The sequence below is a fragment of the Oxyura jamaicensis genome, chromosome 6 (genome assembly GCF_011077185.1).
Source record: "Oxyura jamaicensis isolate SHBP4307 breed ruddy duck chromosome 6, BPBGC_Ojam_1.0, whole genome shotgun sequence".
In the NCBI taxonomy this organism is placed as follows: Eukaryota; Metazoa; Chordata; class Aves; order Anseriformes; family Anatidae; genus Oxyura; species Oxyura jamaicensis.
The window spans coordinates 25,486,965-25,506,162 of record NC_048898.1 but is presented as its reverse complement, the minus strand read 5'-3'; the positions used below and the strand labels follow the sequence as shown (position 1 = coordinate 25,506,162).

General features: G+C 48.0%; 1 protein-coding gene across 1 annotated transcript in view; it reads right to left on the bottom strand.

Moving 5' to 3' along the window:
• Window positions 1-6,732: 6,732 nt before the first annotated feature.
• Window positions 6,733-19,198, bottom strand: part of MXI1 (MAX interactor 1, dimerization protein) — a 41,505-nt gene continuing 29,039 nt past the window's right edge. Inside the window, exons 4-6 of the mRNA XM_035330193.1 lie at window positions 12,021-12,135; window positions 10,028-10,199; window positions 6,733-8,611 (exon numbers count right to left, since the gene is read on the bottom strand). Of these exons, the coding sequence (XP_035186084.1) occupies window positions 8,448-8,611; window positions 10,028-10,199; window positions 12,021-12,135 (451 nt within the window). The 3' untranslated portion in view covers window positions 6,733-8,447. The remainder of the gene's footprint in view (window positions 8,612-10,027; window positions 10,200-12,020; window positions 12,136-19,198) is intronic.

Here is a 19,198-nt window from a genome sequence, read left to right as displayed (position 1 = left end):
CTGGGTTTTTCAGGAAGCCACATCAGCCTTCCCTTAACTCTAGCTGATCAGTTTTCTTTTTTTAAAAAACAGTTTTAGGGAAAGACTTAAACCATACAATGCTGTGCTTTGGCTTGCTCATCTTTTGATGCAGTAAGTATAACAAATAGTTTATCACAGGACTGTTCACTAGTTCTGAAATGAACCTGAGGTTACAGCAAGTCACCAAAATGCAACAGCCCTCCCCTTATTGTGACAGCCCAGCCCAAGCTGAACTTGGACTTATGGGCTTGGATTTTGCTGATCCTTTCCCTGCACAAATTAGCAGAAGTCAAATATGGTTGTTCTGGCCTGATGTAGAAAAAGCACCACCATGAGTAACTCAGTGACATCTTACAGCACGGGCTGCCTAGTAAACTTAGCTGTAGCTCTTCTGTTGGGCACCGTGAAGAAATGCTGCTTAAGGAAACCTTTGCTAGACATTCTTTCTTTCTTTGTTCCCCTAGCTGCCTCACCTGAAATAGCTTGTGAGACATAACAACCACTCTGGCTGGGGTGGTCCACTCTACAGGAGAGAGAATAGCTTTAAGATCACTTGTTTAAATAAAACCAAACCATAACCTAAAACTGACTTAGCTACAGCCATGCCTCGTGGTGCTTGATTAAATGGCTGTTCCCTCATTCTGCAGCACAGTGCCACTAAGTACCTAGTCTCAATAATGTAGCTTGAATTAATATTTTTTTAAAGCATCACTGGTAATTGCCAAAACAACAGCAACAGAAGTTCCTTACTTTACAACAGCTGAAGTGGTTTTTGACAGCTGGGCCTCTCAGCCCATAAAGCAGACGGTACTTCAAAACTACCGAAAGGAAGAAGAGGTAGTGTTAAGTATAAACATAAGATGCAAAAATGCTAAGCTAGAGATAATTTGGAAAAATATTTCTTTTGTCAGAATACAGATTTGTTCCTTTAATGGCCAAGAAGAGCACTATAGGATGCATGGCTCCTCTTAAAAGCAAACTGCTACAGAAAATAGTTTATCTAGCACAATTTTGCGATTGTACAAATGGTGATCTACTGGGGAAATTAGCACAGCCCAAATCTGAGGCTCTACATCACTGACAGTCTTAAGAGTAGCAATTTTAAACGCTGTGGATGTTGCCATCACAGTTACTTTTTAAAATAAATGATTACTGATTTTTAATTGGTAACTTGAGACTTAAGTACAAAGAGGTAAGAGAGGAATTATACTGACCAATGCAAGGCTCATGGTTACGGAAATCCACTGAGGCTGCTGTTTCACTTAGTTCTGAAGCTGTCTGGCCTCCAAGAGATTTGGAATTACAGAGGTCTTCAGCAATTGCAATTCAATGCTGCAGATGTTTGGAAGGCAAAAAAGATAAGGTGAACTTCTGTATTTTCCCTTGACTTGTCTCTACTAGCCTGAGCTGGCACACTGGCAGTACTTTGTGGACGGGCCACCACTGGTGTGTCTTACAACAGTTACACTGGGCACAGGGTGACTGAAAATGCTCTGGGGTCAGGCCCAACAGAAGCATCACTACCTCAGCTGGTGGTGCTGTTTGCGTTGCAGTGTTGGTGCAAGCTTTATCCCATCGCTAAAAAGCCTCATTTAAATCACATTGTAAAAAGGAGGGCAGTTTGCATCACAACTCTGGTAAACATCCATGCCCCATACCCAAGCTAGCTACCTATTAACACATGACCCGGTTAAGCAACTTCATCTAGAGGTTCTGACATTTCAGTGAAGGCACAGCTACACAAAAGGACAACTTCCCCTTGCAAAGGAATTATTCTAAGCTGAACTCACCTTGCTATACGGTTCCTCGGTCTGTACAGAAATGCAAAGCTTTCCCATGGTGAATGCTGATGGAAATGGGAAGTGCCTGGAAATGTCTTGCTCTCACCTAGACTGAGGTGACGCTGGTTCCCGCAGAGCACAGGTATTCCCTAAGGCAACAAGTAGTTTTGTATAGCTGTCCGCTGCTCCCGAAGAGCAGAAAGCTTTTACGTTTCCCCACCAAGCCTTCCAGGAGGAGATCCAAAACAATTCATTATTTCGAGACAAATATTTTTGAAAAGGGGTTAAATGGAAAGAACTTCCTAATCTTAGCCACACCAAGCACTAGCTAATTAGCTGGTAGCCCAAGTCAAGGAATGCACTAAGTCTGTATGTTCTGACAGGCAACCACACTTAAAAACACCGTAAAATTATTAAATTGCTTTGATGGTTTATCCCACTTTGCTGGAACGTCCCTCACAATCAAAACTAATCCCTTCTGAAACGCAGCCCTGCTGCAACGTCCATAAACCCAATGGGACCTTAAAGGGGTCAATTTGGCCCACAGCCGACAGCACACGCATGGAGTGGCTTTCTGGCTCACCTACATCTCTTTCAGTAGCAATCACAGGGAGGAACAGCAGATGAATACTAAACCTGTCTTCTCTCGAGCCATCCCTGTAATTATCACCTCGTGGAGGAGGTACAAAAGATTTATTGCTAGCTGGAAGGAAATAGGGACTGCCAGTGTCCTCCAGACCCATACCCATCAGCCAGATCCATACGGTGAGACACCCCAGAGAAGCCTATTGCAAAAAAAACAAAAAAACAACAGTCTGGGAGCATGCCTGGAGGCAGGATTAGCATTACTGCTAGTGCTCGGAGGCATTTACTCATCATTCCTCTCTGCTTGATCCCTTTACTCAGCTAGGACACTTCCAGCCTGTGAACACACCTTACAGCCTCACAAGCGCTGGCTGGGACCAGCCCACACTGCCCAGAAAGGCACTGAGGCAGCTGCCTTCCCTCGCCCGGCTGAGAACTGACATAAATCCTGTGCGCTGCCCGTTTCCTCAGAGTAAATGCCATATTACAGTGCAGCCTCGCTGCCTGGCCGCAGCACAGCAGACTGTAATCCTCATTTTACGGGTGAGGGCACAACCAAGATGGTGAGCGACTCGTTAAAGGCCACATGAAGCAGCTCGCCCCAGGCAGCAGGATGCTGGGGAGCACCAGGCCCCGCGCAGACACATTTTGCTCTCTAACACGGTCCCGTGGAGTTGGCGTGGAGCCCCTTTAAGCAGAAGCACGGATTTGGATTTGCATTCAGCCTAATTACTTAGCGGGGGATCCCAACAGGGGAAGTTCACACGAACCCACTCCGCGGTGGGCTGGCGTCTACAAAATGGCTCCTGCTGAGCTCAGCTGCCGGCCTCCCCACTCCTTCCCTTCCCTGCCCACCACAGGCACGCAAACCCACAGCACGAAGGAGGCACACACAAGGCTCTGCAAGGCCTAGGCTCTGCCCACAGCCCCGATGCGGATCACAGGACAGCCGCTGCCCCTTCCCAGGGCAGCCCTGGCTCTGGGCCTCCAACGTGTGCTACCACCAAAGGGGCCAGCTTTTTCCCATGTGGTAGCATAGTGTTAAATTAAAATATTACCCACAGCAGCACACACCTCACAGGGACAGCCACCCTTCCCAGGGGCTGCCCAGTAATTCCTTGTCCTTGGCCTTTTTCAAAGGACCCCAAAAGGACGTCCCTCCTTTCAGGTAACTCCTCAGCTGTGGTGGACCGCAGCATCACCACAGACAGGAGCCCTGAAAACCGTGTGGCACAGCCATAGCACCGATACCCACAGCCTCTGTATTCCTCCTTCTGCCTCATCTACAGACCAGCCCTCTTCTCGGGGAAATGAGCAGTCCATGCATACCATCTGCAGGCCTTTCTGGAACACGTACCTCCAAAGGAAAACAGCGTGCGTGCAGTCAGCCGCTCTCCCGCCCTACGTCCATCCTTCCAACCATCACTCAGCTCTGTCGGCCAGTTTCAAGCAGAGCTGACAGCACATCAGTATTTTCAACAGCATTCATTTTTGAGGTATTTTGCACAGGCTGGTGAACAGAGAGGAAGAGAGATGCACTCCTCTTCCCCCAGGGTCCACAGGACAATTCAGGGAATTTATCTCAGATGCGGAGGAGTTTCGGTCACTCTGTCAGAGCACACAATTTATCACTCACCAGAGAATCTGCCCGCAAGACAAAGCTCCAGGAAAAAAAATCAGACTTTATTCTGGTATTTATGGACTTTTTTTTTCTTTATTATTATTATTACCCACCTCCCTAAACTCAGAATAAAGTCGTATTTTTTATCACCGTCTTCCAGGGAGTTACCTAAATTTCTCTTTCCAATGACAGAGCTGGTGCCAGAAAAGATGAGACAACAAAAGCTTACAGTCATGGGGAAAATAAGATTCTTCTTTTAGCGCACAAGATGGATCCCACCTCCACTGAAGCCAAGTGTCCATATATTTCATCAGTTTCAACAGAGCAGCACAAAAACACAGCCTGCAAGCAGGGAGCAGCATGGAGAAGCTAACAAAGAGCAGAGAGGCCAGAGCTCGCAGTCCAGTACCAGACATTAGGAACCAAACCAAATGAAAACACAACGACAGAACCTGGAAAATGATCCATATGTGCAGTTAACCCCATTTCCATTGACCCGCGGATTTCTCGAGACAGACAGCTTTGCGACCACCTTCCGTCAGTGACATGCCTCTAATGGAAGGGACAGCAAAATGACCTTCAAGTGACAACTCGCCCCGGGATAACCGTGACAAATGCAGCCCGATAGCCATCTCCAGCTTGTGTGCAGACGCGAGATGACATTCTGTAATACGCTGGTGTCACAAGGAGGGAAATGCTGGATGGTCTTTTTAATGGGCTTGTCTGTAGCAAAAGAACCCATCAGAGATGTAATTTGCAGGGGAAGGACTTGCCAGAACGAGCTTACGAAGGAGGGGTGTGTGTGTGTGTGTGTGCACGTGTGTGCTGCGTGGGCAAGCTGCCTGGAGGAAGCACATCTGACTCTTTTATAGGGAAAGGCAGCGTATTCTTGTAAAATTAAACAGGGATTTAGGGCTTATGTTTTAACACAAACACAAAAACAGGCCACAAAAACAACAGCATGCATGAAGAAAACCATAGAAAGAATCTCACGCAATTTTGCAAAGACAAAAAGGAAACGTGATTGCATGCCCACAGTACTGTGTGGTAACAATACACATTATTCTGGATGGAGCTACAGTTAATCTGCTGGACAGACACCTAGGGCCACAGGAGGCTGGGAGGGAAGTATTGCACCTTACTCTCTGCCCACACAGGACTGAAATGGGGCCTCAGAGGCGGCATGAATCCCTCACTACCATACATTAAAAAATACCAGAGTTGGAAAGCCAAACTGCAATGTGCTTTCACTGTTTTTATTTTTCAGGTGAATGAAAAAATCAGTATGTTTTTCTTTCTAAAAAGTGGGTTTAGACAAAACTGTCCTGAATTCTGTGTTGTGGAATTGTATACAACACGTTCAGGTGACTTCTGGTAACCACGAAGGTGACTTCCACCACCAGTATGAAACCTGCTTCTTTCCCAGAACAGCACCCAAGAAGGAAGAGAGGGACAGAAACTGCTGCGAGCACCTGTCTGAGGAAAACCCGTAAATTTGACTTGCTCTATGGGTTCTCTCAGAGTTAAGGCTTCCAAAGGATGACAGACCCGTCCCCTGAGGGTTTGGATCTGCACCTTTGGGAATTTACTTACTCCTTTACAAGATTTCAGAGCTTCTACTAGAAAGCTGAGGTCGCTTTGAAAGCTGACATGATCTTAAAGCAGATCGGGGACACCGGGCTAGTTTGACTTGCTTCAATGGGGAAAATTCAGGAGATTCATACATTTTTGAGCAGCAGGAACCATTATGATCATCTAACTAATATCCGGCATAGCCATACTGATCGGCCTGTACTAAAAGTAATTGATAGCAACTTCTTGGAGCCCATCCATCACCTTGAACATTTGGTGTAACAGCCCAGAGCAACACAAGAACACGATGAGCGTTACAGACCGTGTGGGGTGCAAGCACATACAAAAGGCCAGAACAGAAAGCCTACAGTGCAGCAATGCAGCACAAAACAACCTTAAAAAGCCAGAGAAATGTTTTCATCGAGTAAGAACTATCCAAACACTAGCTGGAATCTGCTAAGACCCGCCAAAATGAACCCTCCAGCACCAAAGCAACCAAACTCTTGTCTTTAGCAGTTATTATTATAAAGACACTTTCAAGTAGAGAAATAACAAATAAATAAGTCAGGCCTCGTTAGAGCTGAAGTTTTCCTCTCTTCAGCACTCAGAAGACTGTCCCAAACTCCTGTCACCTGCAGATAATGTGGACCCCAAACATAAATCCAAGCAGGATGTTCTTATCCCCAAACCCTCGGGCCCTATTAATTAACCTAGAGCTCAATTCAGCCTGCAACAGGCTCCCGTTCCTGCCAGGTCACCTCCCCGAAGGAAGGAGAACAGATGTGCTGTGTTACATACACACGAGTGAAAACACATTTAACAGCAACCTGACCCAGACTTAATAAACAAATTAATAAAAGAGAGAAAAAAAAAAAAGAAAAGAAAACCACACAAACCCAGAAATAGTTCAGTACAGCCACAGAAAGATCATTTCTCTACTCAAGCACGGGTGTTGTGCCTCCTACAAGGGACTACACGTTTTGGAGAAGAGTGGGGGACACACCCGAATATTTAAACAGAGGCAATTCATCATAACGCATAACTCGACAGCAGAACCACTCAGGATCTTCTCTTCACAGGATCAAAGGGCACAAGAAGAACAAAGGGTCAGCTGAAGTGACACGAATGACCAAGATGGAAGAACACAACTCATTTCAGATACAGAAATGTTTAATGGCGTTAAAGTGCTACTTTAATGGGGACCATATGCTAACATTTAAACACAATTCCACTGCACTGCTAAATATGGTTGTCTTTATTTTTTATTTACTTTATTTACTTCTTTTTGCCCAACCCTACCTAAAACAATAAAATAAAGTCTAAAGGACTGAAATTAACAACCCATTCAAATCAGCAATAAGTTATGAATTTTATAAAGCATTTTTTTTCCTCTTCTTTTCTTAGTAATGAGGGGTAGTTAAATTACTTAAGGATATACAAAGTTTCAAACAATGCCATAGGTGAGGACTCTATCAAGGTTTTTAAAACTTGGAAAAAACGAAATAATCCTGGCCATTAAAAAGACAAAAAATAAAAAACAGCAAAGCCCTCAAAGTGCCGGTTAGAATGCTCATCTCTGAGAAAATTAGAAAACATTTGCTAGAATAGCTCTTAACAGCACCTGCACAGGTAAGATGGCAAGGCCCTTGGGAACGGGACGTGCAGTCAAAACATTACATTAATGTGAGAGACGTGCTGAGCTTAACTAGGTTAACTACTGGACTGGAACTTCAAAAGTCAGCAGAGGGAATGATTCTAAAAAGAAAACCAAAGGAACCCTCACCGAACTTGGCCTTCTCCAGCTAGCACAGCCTTCATCCATTGTGTGCACGGCAAAAAGCATTTTGCATTTCATTGGGTCAAGTGCTTCATCAAAACAGAGATCTTCTCATGGCGTAAATTCATATAAAAGACATCTAAGGTTTAATATGGACAAGCTCTAAAAAGACGCATCAGACTTGGGGTGTTTTCCCTCCCAACACATTTACAAATGTTTATCAAAAAATCTCTTCAAATAAAAAGGTCATAGTGGCTCAGTATCTGGGCATGACTTTCTGGCATATCACCTCTCGTGTGTGCTGGTTTCTTTCTGTCCTCAGCTGGTTGTGTGCCTGCACGTGGGCACGCATCTACCGGGAGATCTGCTGTCGCTGTCACAGCACGACACAGCCCGTGATGTGCTGGTAGATTACAAGCGTGTACCCCTCGCTTTAGCCACGCGTCAGAGGTACTTGCTTTTTAAATGATGTCCAACAGAAAGCTGAGCTGAATGGTATTCTCTCCTGTACATCTCTCTTCGCTGCCCCTCTCTCTGGGCACAGAATGAGACCTTAATCATTACTGTTGTTGTTTCTAGGCTACCTATGCCCTCTCAGATTTCCTATTACATTATGACAGCATTGGATTGTGATAAACTGTAGGACATGGTCCTTTTAGGACCACAAAAGCTCTTCAGAAGGGCCTAAAACTAGGTTGTTCAACCTGAATGCAGTGTAAGAAATTCTGACATTTCTCAGATCTCGTGACAGAAAGAGAGGGATGAGTCTTTAGTATCCTCTTTCAAACAAAGAAATTCAAAGCAAAGTGTTTCATCGCTAAGGTCTAGATCCAGGTCCCACAGAAACAAATGGATATCACAGACTTCGATGGGACTAGGGTTTGGTCTAACTTTTGGCCAGCAGGAATTGGGATTGGTAACGTGACCAAATGAACACGTGGGTTTCTTCCCTTACCCCAAAGGTTTTATTTACAGGTCTCTTCAGGACTAGCTGTCAATGTGTCATTTCTGAAAGAGGATACTGGCATCTAGGACCCGGTTTGATCACCCCAGTGAAATCTTTCGCCCTGCACTGTCATCTCACTTGGTTCTAGGAAGCAAAGGAGAGCTTGACACTGGCGCTGGAGTAACCCTCGTCACTCCCAATACTCTGCAAGCTGCTGTGATCATCAATGTCACTGATGCTGGTTGTGCTGATATTGTCCACTTCTCCATGGGAGAACTCTGTGCTTTCAACGTCCACTTCAATCTCTTCTAAAAAGGGAAACAAGAGAAATACACACAGGTTAGCACCACAAACCCAACTGCTTCCTTCAAGCCAGCTGCCAGGACTGCCCCTGCCAGGTCAGGGCTGCAGCAGCAGCCTGGCACAAAGACTTTCGTGTTTCCCTTGGGGTGGGCTAGGCGATGGACGTGGTTTGGGAAAAGACTAGCTACCAGCCTGGAGCTTTTCACAGGGACCTTGCAAAGGGGCTTGACAGAATGCAAAACACTCCATCAGTTACACATCTCATGTACTGAACTCGTTACTCTGCCTCTTTTACTACTCCTGTTCTTTGGAAAGGTATTACCCCAGTGTGGAAACAAACAAACAACAACAACAACAAAAACCAACACACAAGTAAAACAGAGGACGAGAAAAAAACAGAGCATGAAGTTACCCCTAAAGTTACCCCTGCCTGTAACATGCTACTCGATTGATATCACTTTGCCAAAGGTGGGACCACTCATGATAATGGGCGTTATAATGCATTAACATGAGGGTCTGGGTTACTCTCAGAGATACTGAGTGGACCTAACAGCTTAAATCCTGTTTTTAAGAGGGTATCAGAAAGCAGATACCTAGTCAATCAGGCATCTTGATTTCCACAGCATTCAGGAAATGTTCCAAAAGTATTTTTTTTCCAAACTGTAGGCTCAAACCTAAACTACATGGTGTGCTTGAGTCTGTTAGTAAATATCAAGTTATCTACTGTGCCCACCTGGGATCCACAGCAGAGGTGTTTCAGAAAAGAAAACGATCTGAATTTAGTTAGCCATTCAGACCACCTCTATCCAGTTTTACCTGAGGTGAACAGTATGGGAAGCTTGGAAAAAGAAAGGGGGGGGGATGCTAGAATGATTCTGGGAATTTTAAGAGTCAGGTTGCTTAGTTCTGTTTGCTTGGTTGCGCCATGGTAGGCCCAAATACAGAAAATATACTGGAGAGCATGAGAAGTTGCTTTGCAACATCTGCTCCAGCCCCAATAATATCTGTCTTAGATCTTCCCTTCGTGTTGCTGAGAGATACAAAGAAGGGACAACAAATATAAGATCTTTAACATCAGCTATTTATCTACCGTCTTGTGATCACTGCAAATTACTTTGTGTGACTGATGCTTTCAAATTTTAGAGAGCTCTTCAGAAAAACTGATCACTTTAAATGCCACAGAAATCATCTTGAGATGACAATGGCAACACTTCTCCCAAACTTAACTGTAACTCAAGCAAAAGGCAAAACTTTTCATATATATGTGTGCGCGTGTGTGTGTGTACATGTGTGAGCAGAATCAGTAGCCTAACTACCAGAAGTCAGAAAGCAGGGGGTAGCTGAGAGACAAGGGATGGATCAGCCTCCTGCCCCCTCTTCTCAGAGTCCCGGGGATTCCCTGCCAGCTCAGTGACACCCACCTCGCTCCGAGTCTGAGCGATCAGAGGAAATGGTAGATCCAATGCTGTCCATTCGTATTCGCTCTATCTCCTGAGACCCCTGTAGTTGTTCCAGTCTTCTCTTCAGGAATCTTTGTTCTCGTTCCAGGTTCTCAAGCTGGTGTTGGCTTCTCCTCTCGGTCTCTTCAAGTTTCTGACATGATCAAATACGGCTCAGTAATAGGTTTCATTCTTTTCTCCTTCCCTCCCACCTCCACTGTCCAGCCACCTGCTTTACTTAGACGTTCCCAGGCCCCTGAAGAATTTAAGCTGCAAAAGAGCACTGAAACAAGCTGCTTTCCCGTTTCCAGGAGCTGTGCCGTCTCCTCACAACTTTTCCTGTTCCCAAGCTCTGATAAATCGTACGTGCATTGGTATCAAAAGGCTTTGAAGACAGAGCCTCTCCAGAGGAAACTGTAGGAGCCGTAGCACTTTGTGGGTCATTCTGCCCGAGTTCAGCCGCCTGCATTACCACATCTGTCCACGAAGTGGCCTCGATTCCCTTAACCAAACCAACCCAGCGTCGCAATCAGCCGGAACATAAAAACGTGCCCTGGGAGCTCCGCGTTCCTTGCTGCATGGTTTAGCAGGATTTCTCAGAAACAGTTTTCTATTTAGTAAGTGATTTACATAACCTACTACAGATTTCTTTGATCACAGCTGGGAAATCTACCAGGGCACTGTTCTTTGTTTCCTACGGCAAGCACATTGCATAAGGAGGAGTCATTTCAGGCGAACCCCGTCCCTTCAGCAGGGTTTTTTCTCCTTCGCCAACCGCCCTCCCTCCCACTACCCTGGGCTGTGACAAAGGGTTTCAGCCTTCTCTAGACACTGACGATGCTGCGTTTTCTCTTTGTGCTTCACTCTGCCAGGAGTGAAACTAGAGGAGTGTTGGGCTAGCTGGCTGGTTCCCACACGGAGCTTCAGCAAGCCAGCCCTGCCTTTCCCTCCTGGGATTTGCACCAATGTTTGGGCAACGGAAACTCACTGGCACATCAGAAGAAAAGGTGCATTTCCCGTCAAAATGGGGTCATTCACCAGTAGGTGTGTTTTTCTTCTAAGAGCTGTTGCTGTCAACAGCTGATCACGATACAGAATAACGCTCCTGCTTTCCAAATCAAACAGAGTTCATTATGGACTCTCCTCACAATGTGGCTTGTAGTAATGATAAATGATTAACCGAGCAGACAATGCTTGCTTGTTGCTTTATATATATATATATCTATTATTTACATTTTATGTGTGTGTATATATTAACGTACCAACATGTACTACTAGTAGTTAAGAATTAGAACAAGTATTAGAAGTATTAGAACGAGTCCAGAGGAGAGCCATGAAGATAATCAAAGGGCTGGAGCTCCTCTCCTATGGGGGCAGAGAGAGCTGGGGCTGTTCAGCCTGGAGAAGAGAAGGCTCCGGGGAGACCTCATTGCAGCTTTCCAGTGCCTAAGGGGGCCTTACAGGAAAGTTGTGAGGGACTCTTTGTCAGGGGGTGTCATGATAGGACAAGGGGGAATGGTTTTAAACTAAAAAATGGTAGATTTAGATTAGATGTTAGGAAGAAATTCTTCACTCAGAGGGTGGCGCGGCACCGGCACAGGCTGCCCAGAGAAGCTGTGGATGCCCCATCGCTGGAGGTGCTCAAGGCCAGGCTGGATGGGGCTCTGGGCAGCCTGGGCTGGTGGGAGGTGTCCCTGCCATGGCAGGGGGCTGGATTTAGATGATCTTTAAGGTCCCTTCCAACCCAAACCATTCTGTGATTCTAAGGCATAAGGTTTGATTTTTGCATGGTCCTGTGTGGATCCAGGAGCTGGACTCCATGATCCTTGTGGGTCCCTTCCAACTCAGTTCTATGATCATTTGATTCAACATCAGACTCTAACACAGAGTTAACCTCTAGGCAGCAAGAGCGAGCTATTGGACTGCATTTCCAAATCAGCCCTGCCAGAAAGCAGCCGGGAGAAGCAGCTCTTACCTTGATATGTGCTTTGGCTTTGTTGAGCAGCCCAAGCGTTGTGTGCCTGGTGCAGTCTGGTCCGAGCGGTATCAGAACTTTCAAGCGTTCGAGACACAGGCGGAGGTGAGCTCGGCTGTAAGGGGAGAAGAGGAGATCAGAGCCGTGCTTTTGGGAAGGGAAAGCCATTTCTTTCTCTGCCTCCCTTCTAGGAGCCACTTTTCATGCTTCCTCCTGTCTCTACACACCACGAGACTCCCCGCAGGTGCCCGGACGGGCTGCCACCGAGCTGTTTACACCGCAAACAGCAGCTGCTCACCAATACTCGCACTATTGGTGACCTCTGGCACACGCCGTTTGTTTTCTTGCCGTTTGAGCTGATAATCTGATTCAGTGGATGAACTTTGTGCAGAGACAAGGCAGAAACGGTACGATTATCTCGTAGGTTTCATCTCGCTCTCAGCTACTTGCTGCTGTGCTGAGAACGTTTGTGAAGGGACTTCGGAATGACCGCTACCCGCAGCACGCTTGTGCATGGCCAGTTCAGGGACACTTGCTATGAACTGATCCAAGCAACATTTCTAACACTCCTTTGCACAAAATTTGAAAAGGGAAACAGCAAAACAGCCCAAAACACCCAAACAATCCCTGCTGGCAATCGATAGAGTTGGAGGGATTGCAGTTCCCAGGTGTTGTACCCTTACTCCTTCCTTGGACCCAGGTCTGAAACTGTGCTGGGGGCGCAAGGCCTGCAGGAACACGACAGCCCAAAGCCTTCCCTGGGCACTCTGCTGACCTTGGATTACCTCTCCAAAGACAATTTCAAGCATGACAGCATTGCTGATGGTCTGAGCCATTTTCTGCAGAATACGAAACGTGGGGAAAATGGTTCAGGAGCAGTGGCAAAGCACGGCGTCCTCAGGCTGCACAGGAGAACTGCTCCTGCCGATGCTGCTCTGCATCACGAATGCGGGGACAAACACCAGATTTATGGAAAACCATCTCGTGGGTTGCCTTTTTTCTCCTCCCTCTCTCTTTCCCAGACATTAATGATTTATGTCCAAACTTGTCATCCCAATCAATAACACAATGACATCAGCTCCACCATTCACATGCAAGCAACACCGGCGCAAAAGAGTCCTGAAAGCCTATCCCAAGCCCTGCTCAGACACAAAGAAACTGCATCTCAGCCCGATCCGTCTCAATGCAGGGGAGAAAAAAATAAAGAGCACGGACAGTTCATTTCCATTTGTTTTTCAAATTCACCATTGCTCCCGGTTTGAAAGGGGTGGGGGAGAAGAGTCTGTAATCAGGCAATTATGTCAGTGACAAGCACGGATGATTAAGGGTGGAAGGGTCAGGGGTTCTGCTGATGAACTGTCAGCACCGAGGAGCGCTCACTGGAGGTGCTGTGGCTGGGAGCCCCGCAGTATTTCCATTATAAATCTCTTTACAAAGGGTCCATCATTCTGTCTCGAGAACAGCCACGGGGCTGCGTATGACCAGCAAGGGCCTTGACGAACACGTGCTTTTCATTAACAACTGGGGAGGGGGGGGGAAGAACCAAAATCAGAAGAATCAAACAAAAAAACTACAGAAGAAAATCGCATCGCTCTCTTCTGTTCCTCCTCAGGCTGCTCTAGGGCAAACTGTGTTGACGTGAAACCCATACGGCTGACACAAGTTTGGGGTTTAGCTGCCTGGAAGCTCCTTTTCAACATACAGGCTGGGGGACGGGGGCTGCGTGCACCCAACCCACCACAGGTGCTTTGCCCAGTACTTGTAGGGCCAGCAATGGCAGGGCACTGCTGGGGCACGCTGCACTCGTCCTCCCAAGGGAGGCTGCTCACGGACGTCTGGCAGCCAGAGAGAAGAGGAGGAGGTCACGCTGTTACGGACGTTCTGGGTTTCTGAACCGATTTTTGGTTGTGCCACAGATCTCCTGAGTGCCCCCAGGCAAGCCACCAAGGCAGAGCTGCCCCAGCACTGCCATCAGGCTGCCGCAGAGAGCGGACACAGGTTGAAAGGATGGCACCAGGTACTAGAAGCACGGCCACCCATCAGTTTGGCTTGTGCCCCAGGACCATGGTGGATCAAAGCAAGTCACCGCGCTCTGCAAACAAGGGCAGAGAGGGGACAGAAAACCTCGAGGGCTTGTCTTCAGAAGGACTGGACAAGCTGGCAGGAAGTTACCTCCCCAGCACACACGGTCCCTATTTTCCCATTTGCATCTGGTTCAGAGAGAGAGAGCAACCACAAAGCTACTAATCTTTCTCATCAAGTCCCATACCTGTACCTGAGCAGCTGTAATCCCGAGGTCAAGCCCTGACAGGAACGCCTTGCCCCTTGTTTACCTGGCTTCAGTTGCAACGTGGCTTCAGCAGCACTGCAGGCTCTCGGGCTCAGTGAAAATGCCAGCATTGTGCAGGCTCCAGACAGGGCCCGATGGCTTCCCCTGTAAACCACTGGATTATGCCAATATTTGGCGCATCTGCCAATATCTGGAAAAACAAGCCTAAATGCCCGTGTTGTCGTGTAACAGAGGAGCGACTCAGGCTGGGCGCGAAGCGCTGCTGCCTCTCGCTGCCCTGGTCCCAGGGAAGGCAGAGGGCAGGAGGAGAACTGCAGTTTCAGGCAAGGCTGAAGCCTCTGTACGCCAGCCTCAGGGGAGACAGGAAAAGCCAGAGCCCTTCCTCAGCAGCTTTGGTAAAATCAGGCTCCCCCAGCTGGGCGCTGAGCACAGGTAGGTGCTGCACGTGCCAAAGCACCAGGCTCACACAGAGGGAACGGTGAGGTATATGACAGGAGGAGGCTCTCCCCTATATCACCTTGTGCCTGGGTGAGATCCTCTGACTGTATTTGGGTTACCTGCTAGCACCAGCCCCCAACACCCCCATCCTCCTCCAAGCCCCCAGGCTCTGCCCCGTGCCCCCAGCAGAGCAGCCCGGGTGTCACTCCGTGCACCTTCCCCTGCACTTGGCTCTGCCTGGCTGCAGAGGGCTGTAATTTCACAGCCTGTTCTCCTCTCCTTTCCCAATGACATCATCCGCTCTGATTATATAAAGTGCTGGGAGGAAACCTTTATTTCTGCATGCTTTTTGCTCCTAGCCTCAGCCGTCTCACTGCACAGCCCGCAGCCAAATCCCACTGCAGGAGCTGGGCTCCCTTCTGCCTGCATCGGAACTGCAGTGCAGGAACGGGGCTGGGTGCAAAAAAACTTCCCCGTTTCCTCACCCCACTCTTCTGGGGACGTTTCTGAGGGGCTGAGGTAAGGCTCAGCCTCTCCACCGCCAGGCACCACAGCAAGCTTGGCACAAAAGCCACCAGCTTTTGTAAACATCCCTGATGAGACCGCGGCTGCTACAGTGAGGGCTTTTTTTTCTTCCACCACGTGCAGAAGCGATGAAAACTGAAACAAGAAAGTTTCTCTGCCTAGAAGTCAGTAAAAAGCACGTGCATGCTCAGCTCTGAAGCAGCAGGTTTGCCAGATTCAGCGCTCTCCTGGAGTCCGACGCTGCTGACAGACTTTGCTGAATCAAGGCTGGAACATCTGCAGAACACCAGCGCAGGCGCGCACCGACTTCCCATCTTCAGACCGAGCCTCCCTGCCAGCAGGAAATAACCAACACGCCGCCAGCAGCATCTCAAATGCTGAATTCCTGTATGCTGAAAGAAGAGAGCATCTGAGGGAAAAGGAAAGCATTTCCCGGATACTTTCCTACTATGCCTGCAGGTCTCCAGGGCCTGAGTTCAACATCAGATTTCAGCCTGTGCTCAGCGTTAGGGATACACTCAAGTCCCACCAAAGCTACATCAGATGTTTGCTCTCCAAGAGAAGTCAACGAAACAAAACGAAAAAGCAGCACCAAGAGCACCAGCACAAGGAAGATCCTAACATGGAGAAGAACATCATCACCGTCCTCCCCCTCTGCCCTCCCCTTTCTCCTCCCTCTTCACCTTTTCGAAGTTGAGTCTAACTTAACCCTGAAATTAGATACCACCAACTTTGTTTGGATTTCAGGGCTAATAGACTGCGTAAAAAATTCAGGAGGGATCGCTGCTTAAAGAAAGCAATTCCTGGAGAAACACGAGTGACCCCACATCAATAATTCATTGGACCAGAACAATTCTGAGATAAAAGTAATGAGAAACACATGCCAAAACCACAAGACAGGGAAAATGGGGGAAAACATGGTTTCCTTCTATAAGCATCTCGCAGGTCAGAGACCCATTTATCTTGAGCAGCCATCACATGATGATGTTTTTTCCTCGCTCGTCTCTAACCCTCAAACCCAACCCTCCGCTAAAGGACCTGACCCCCGCTTCACTCAACGCCTGTCTCCAGCGAAAGGAGAGCAGATTTTGCCGACTACCTGAATCAGAAACTGAAAGCCAGTCAAGTGCCGGGGACAGAGGCTGTATTTTCTCTGCTGCAGCGCGTTATGTAATTGCTGCGAGCCCTCGAGCCACGAACAATGGAGCTGCCGTGGCTCCCGGCCAGCCTGCAATAAACACGCGCACGCTCGCCCCGCTGCCTCCTGACAGTGGGGACGGGACAAGGTTTAGAGGGAAACCTGGTCCAGAAACACGCAGCCAGAAGTCACGTCCTCCACCTGAGCTGTGACTTCAGTCAGAGCAAGCTATTCTGTCTGATTTTAGTCCAGGCCTCTTCTCATGGTTATTTATTCGTCGGTGTTTGCTCCACGATGAACGAGATCCTTGTGCATTTGCCTCTTTGTCTCCAGTCCATTTCTCCCCATGGCTCCCTGGCACATAGGGGTACTGGTGCTGCAATGCTAATAAAATGCACCATGAAGAAGAAACTGGGGGGAAAAAAGGCCTTTGGATTTTTTTTAATGCATTTCTTTTAATATATTTTTTTTAATGCATCTTTTAAAAGAAACAAAGAAATTAAAATTTAGGAAGGACAATAAAAACAAACTTGACGATGCATTGTAAATCGGAACGTTGGCCCTGCACGCACCTTGAGCCAAGGTGCAAACACCTGGAGCCACGTGGGCAGGAGGTGGCTGCTTCTGCCAGGAGTCAAGGCCACACCACTGCGGGCACAGCTGTGAAAAGGACACTTCTGCAAGTCTCGGGGCCCTACGCTCATCTCAGGGGGCACTTCAGGGAACAAGATCGCTTTCATCTCTCACCGGGTTTTTTACCTTCCTTCTCACTCTGACCCGGTGCAACACTGCGAACGCTGAACTGCTTGCTCAGCTCTGCTACCACTGCCCTTTGTCCTTCTGTCTCCACAGGTTTTTGCTTCTGTCCCCCTTTCTGACAGCCTGCAGGACTGGAAACTCTTTGGAACAAAACCACACGTGCCAAACGCGCTGAGGTCCAACAGGACTCCATAGCTGCACTCAGAAATCCTGCGCCGGGCAGGTCCCAAATAATCAGACTAATGCAACATTACGATCCTGAAGCTGAAGTGACGTATTTGGAGCTTTTTTTTTTATTCCCACAATAACTGCTGGGCCTCCACGTCCCATTTGTTGCATATCTTGAAGCTTTTCTCTTTGAACTGGAGGACTGAAACAGAAAATCTTCATTTAAATGAATAAAACAATAAAAAAGAGAGACCGTCTGTAGTCCCATGCCTCCCAAAACTAGGATGCTTAAAGGAAGGGCAAAAAATAAAACCTGAAAACTGGTAATTCTGATACTCACAGTAAATAACAACGCTGAAAAAGTATTGTTTTGGAAGGTGCCTCCTCCAGAACAAACTCTCAGCTGTAACTGCTCATAGCATAAAAAACTCTCTAGCGTAACTGCTCATCCTTTCCTGACACCTTTGATCTTCAGAGGCCCCAATGAGACAGGCTACTTCAAGTCAGTAGTAAGAGATCAGGTATAAGAGCCTGCAGTTCACAATGAGAAGCTGATGAGAGCAGCATAGGTGGCCGTCTGCCTAGCAGAGGAACCGAGTGAATCAATGCCTGGCATTCTCTCCTGCCTCTTCATTTTCCTCCAGACCTAGTGCCACGCTCTCCCGTTCATCAGTTTCTCTTCTCCCCTTCCAGCTCCTCTACAGCTTTCTGCCTTTCTTTGAAAGCAAGGCAATTTAGGCAGTTAAGAGATGTCAAATAGCAACAGATGCTCCGGAGCAGGGTCTATTACTACTTATCAAAGTTAATCTCCCCTTAAAATTATACATTGAGGATCTATTATTATTGATCTTGGCCATTAGCCACAAAGTATTTTAATCCCTGGTGAATCTAATGAACTGAACTTCGCTCTCCTGTAGCACAACACACGATGGTACCAGCTAAACCCCTTTAAGGCTCAGCCGTGCTTACCACAGGACCCTAAACCCTACGGCCATCACAATGGATAAATGCTCTTTATCACATTCCCTTTCTGCCCTACAAGCTCTGCCCGGCTGCTGCCAGCGGTCACATCTCGGTACCTCCTGCACCAGATCGTTTGGCACCGACTTTCCGCTGCTGCTCACTCCCGACACGGCGGGTATCGCAGCCCCGCTGCCCTGGCAATGAGGCACGGTCACAATCCTGCACCCAGCTACCAGGGACCACGCAAAGCGAGCCTCGAACACCAACGTGCAGCCCAGTCTGGCTCATTAGGAAGCCCTGATTAGTCCGGCCTAATAAAACCTCCACCTCTGCTAGAAGGCGGTTAAAAATAGAGACCTACTCTTTAAATAGCCGGCGGTGCCCTGTGCCCCCGCTCTCCCTAAGACCATTATCACCACCCTGCCGGGGCCACGCAGCGTGCTCCCAGCCACAAAGCCCGGTGACACCGCTCCCGGCGCCCTGCTCCGTGCCACCGGCGTGCCCGCAGCGTGGCTGTGCCGTTCAGCACACGCCCGCCTGGCCGCAGGGCAGCACTAACCTGCTTTGCTGCGACCCACGGATTTTCAGCTTTACAGCTAGAATTAGGTCACCAGCAAAGATAGCTGAGGTTTTCCGAACTCGCCAGCTATTCCTGATGCTCCTGGTCGGGTTTCCTGGCTAAGCACCGCGCGTTTGAAGAGAAGTGACGAGGTATTTCGGATGCTGACAAGCGGCGATGCTCAGCCCAGAACCTCTGCCTGCCACCGGAGCTGCCACCACAAAGAGCTCTCCAGTTCGGATCTTCCTGGCCTTGCAGCCTCTCAAGGAGAAAGAAAGCGTGATACACAGCAGCCAACAGATAAATTAGCAGGGACCTGCACGGATCCTCGCATGCCA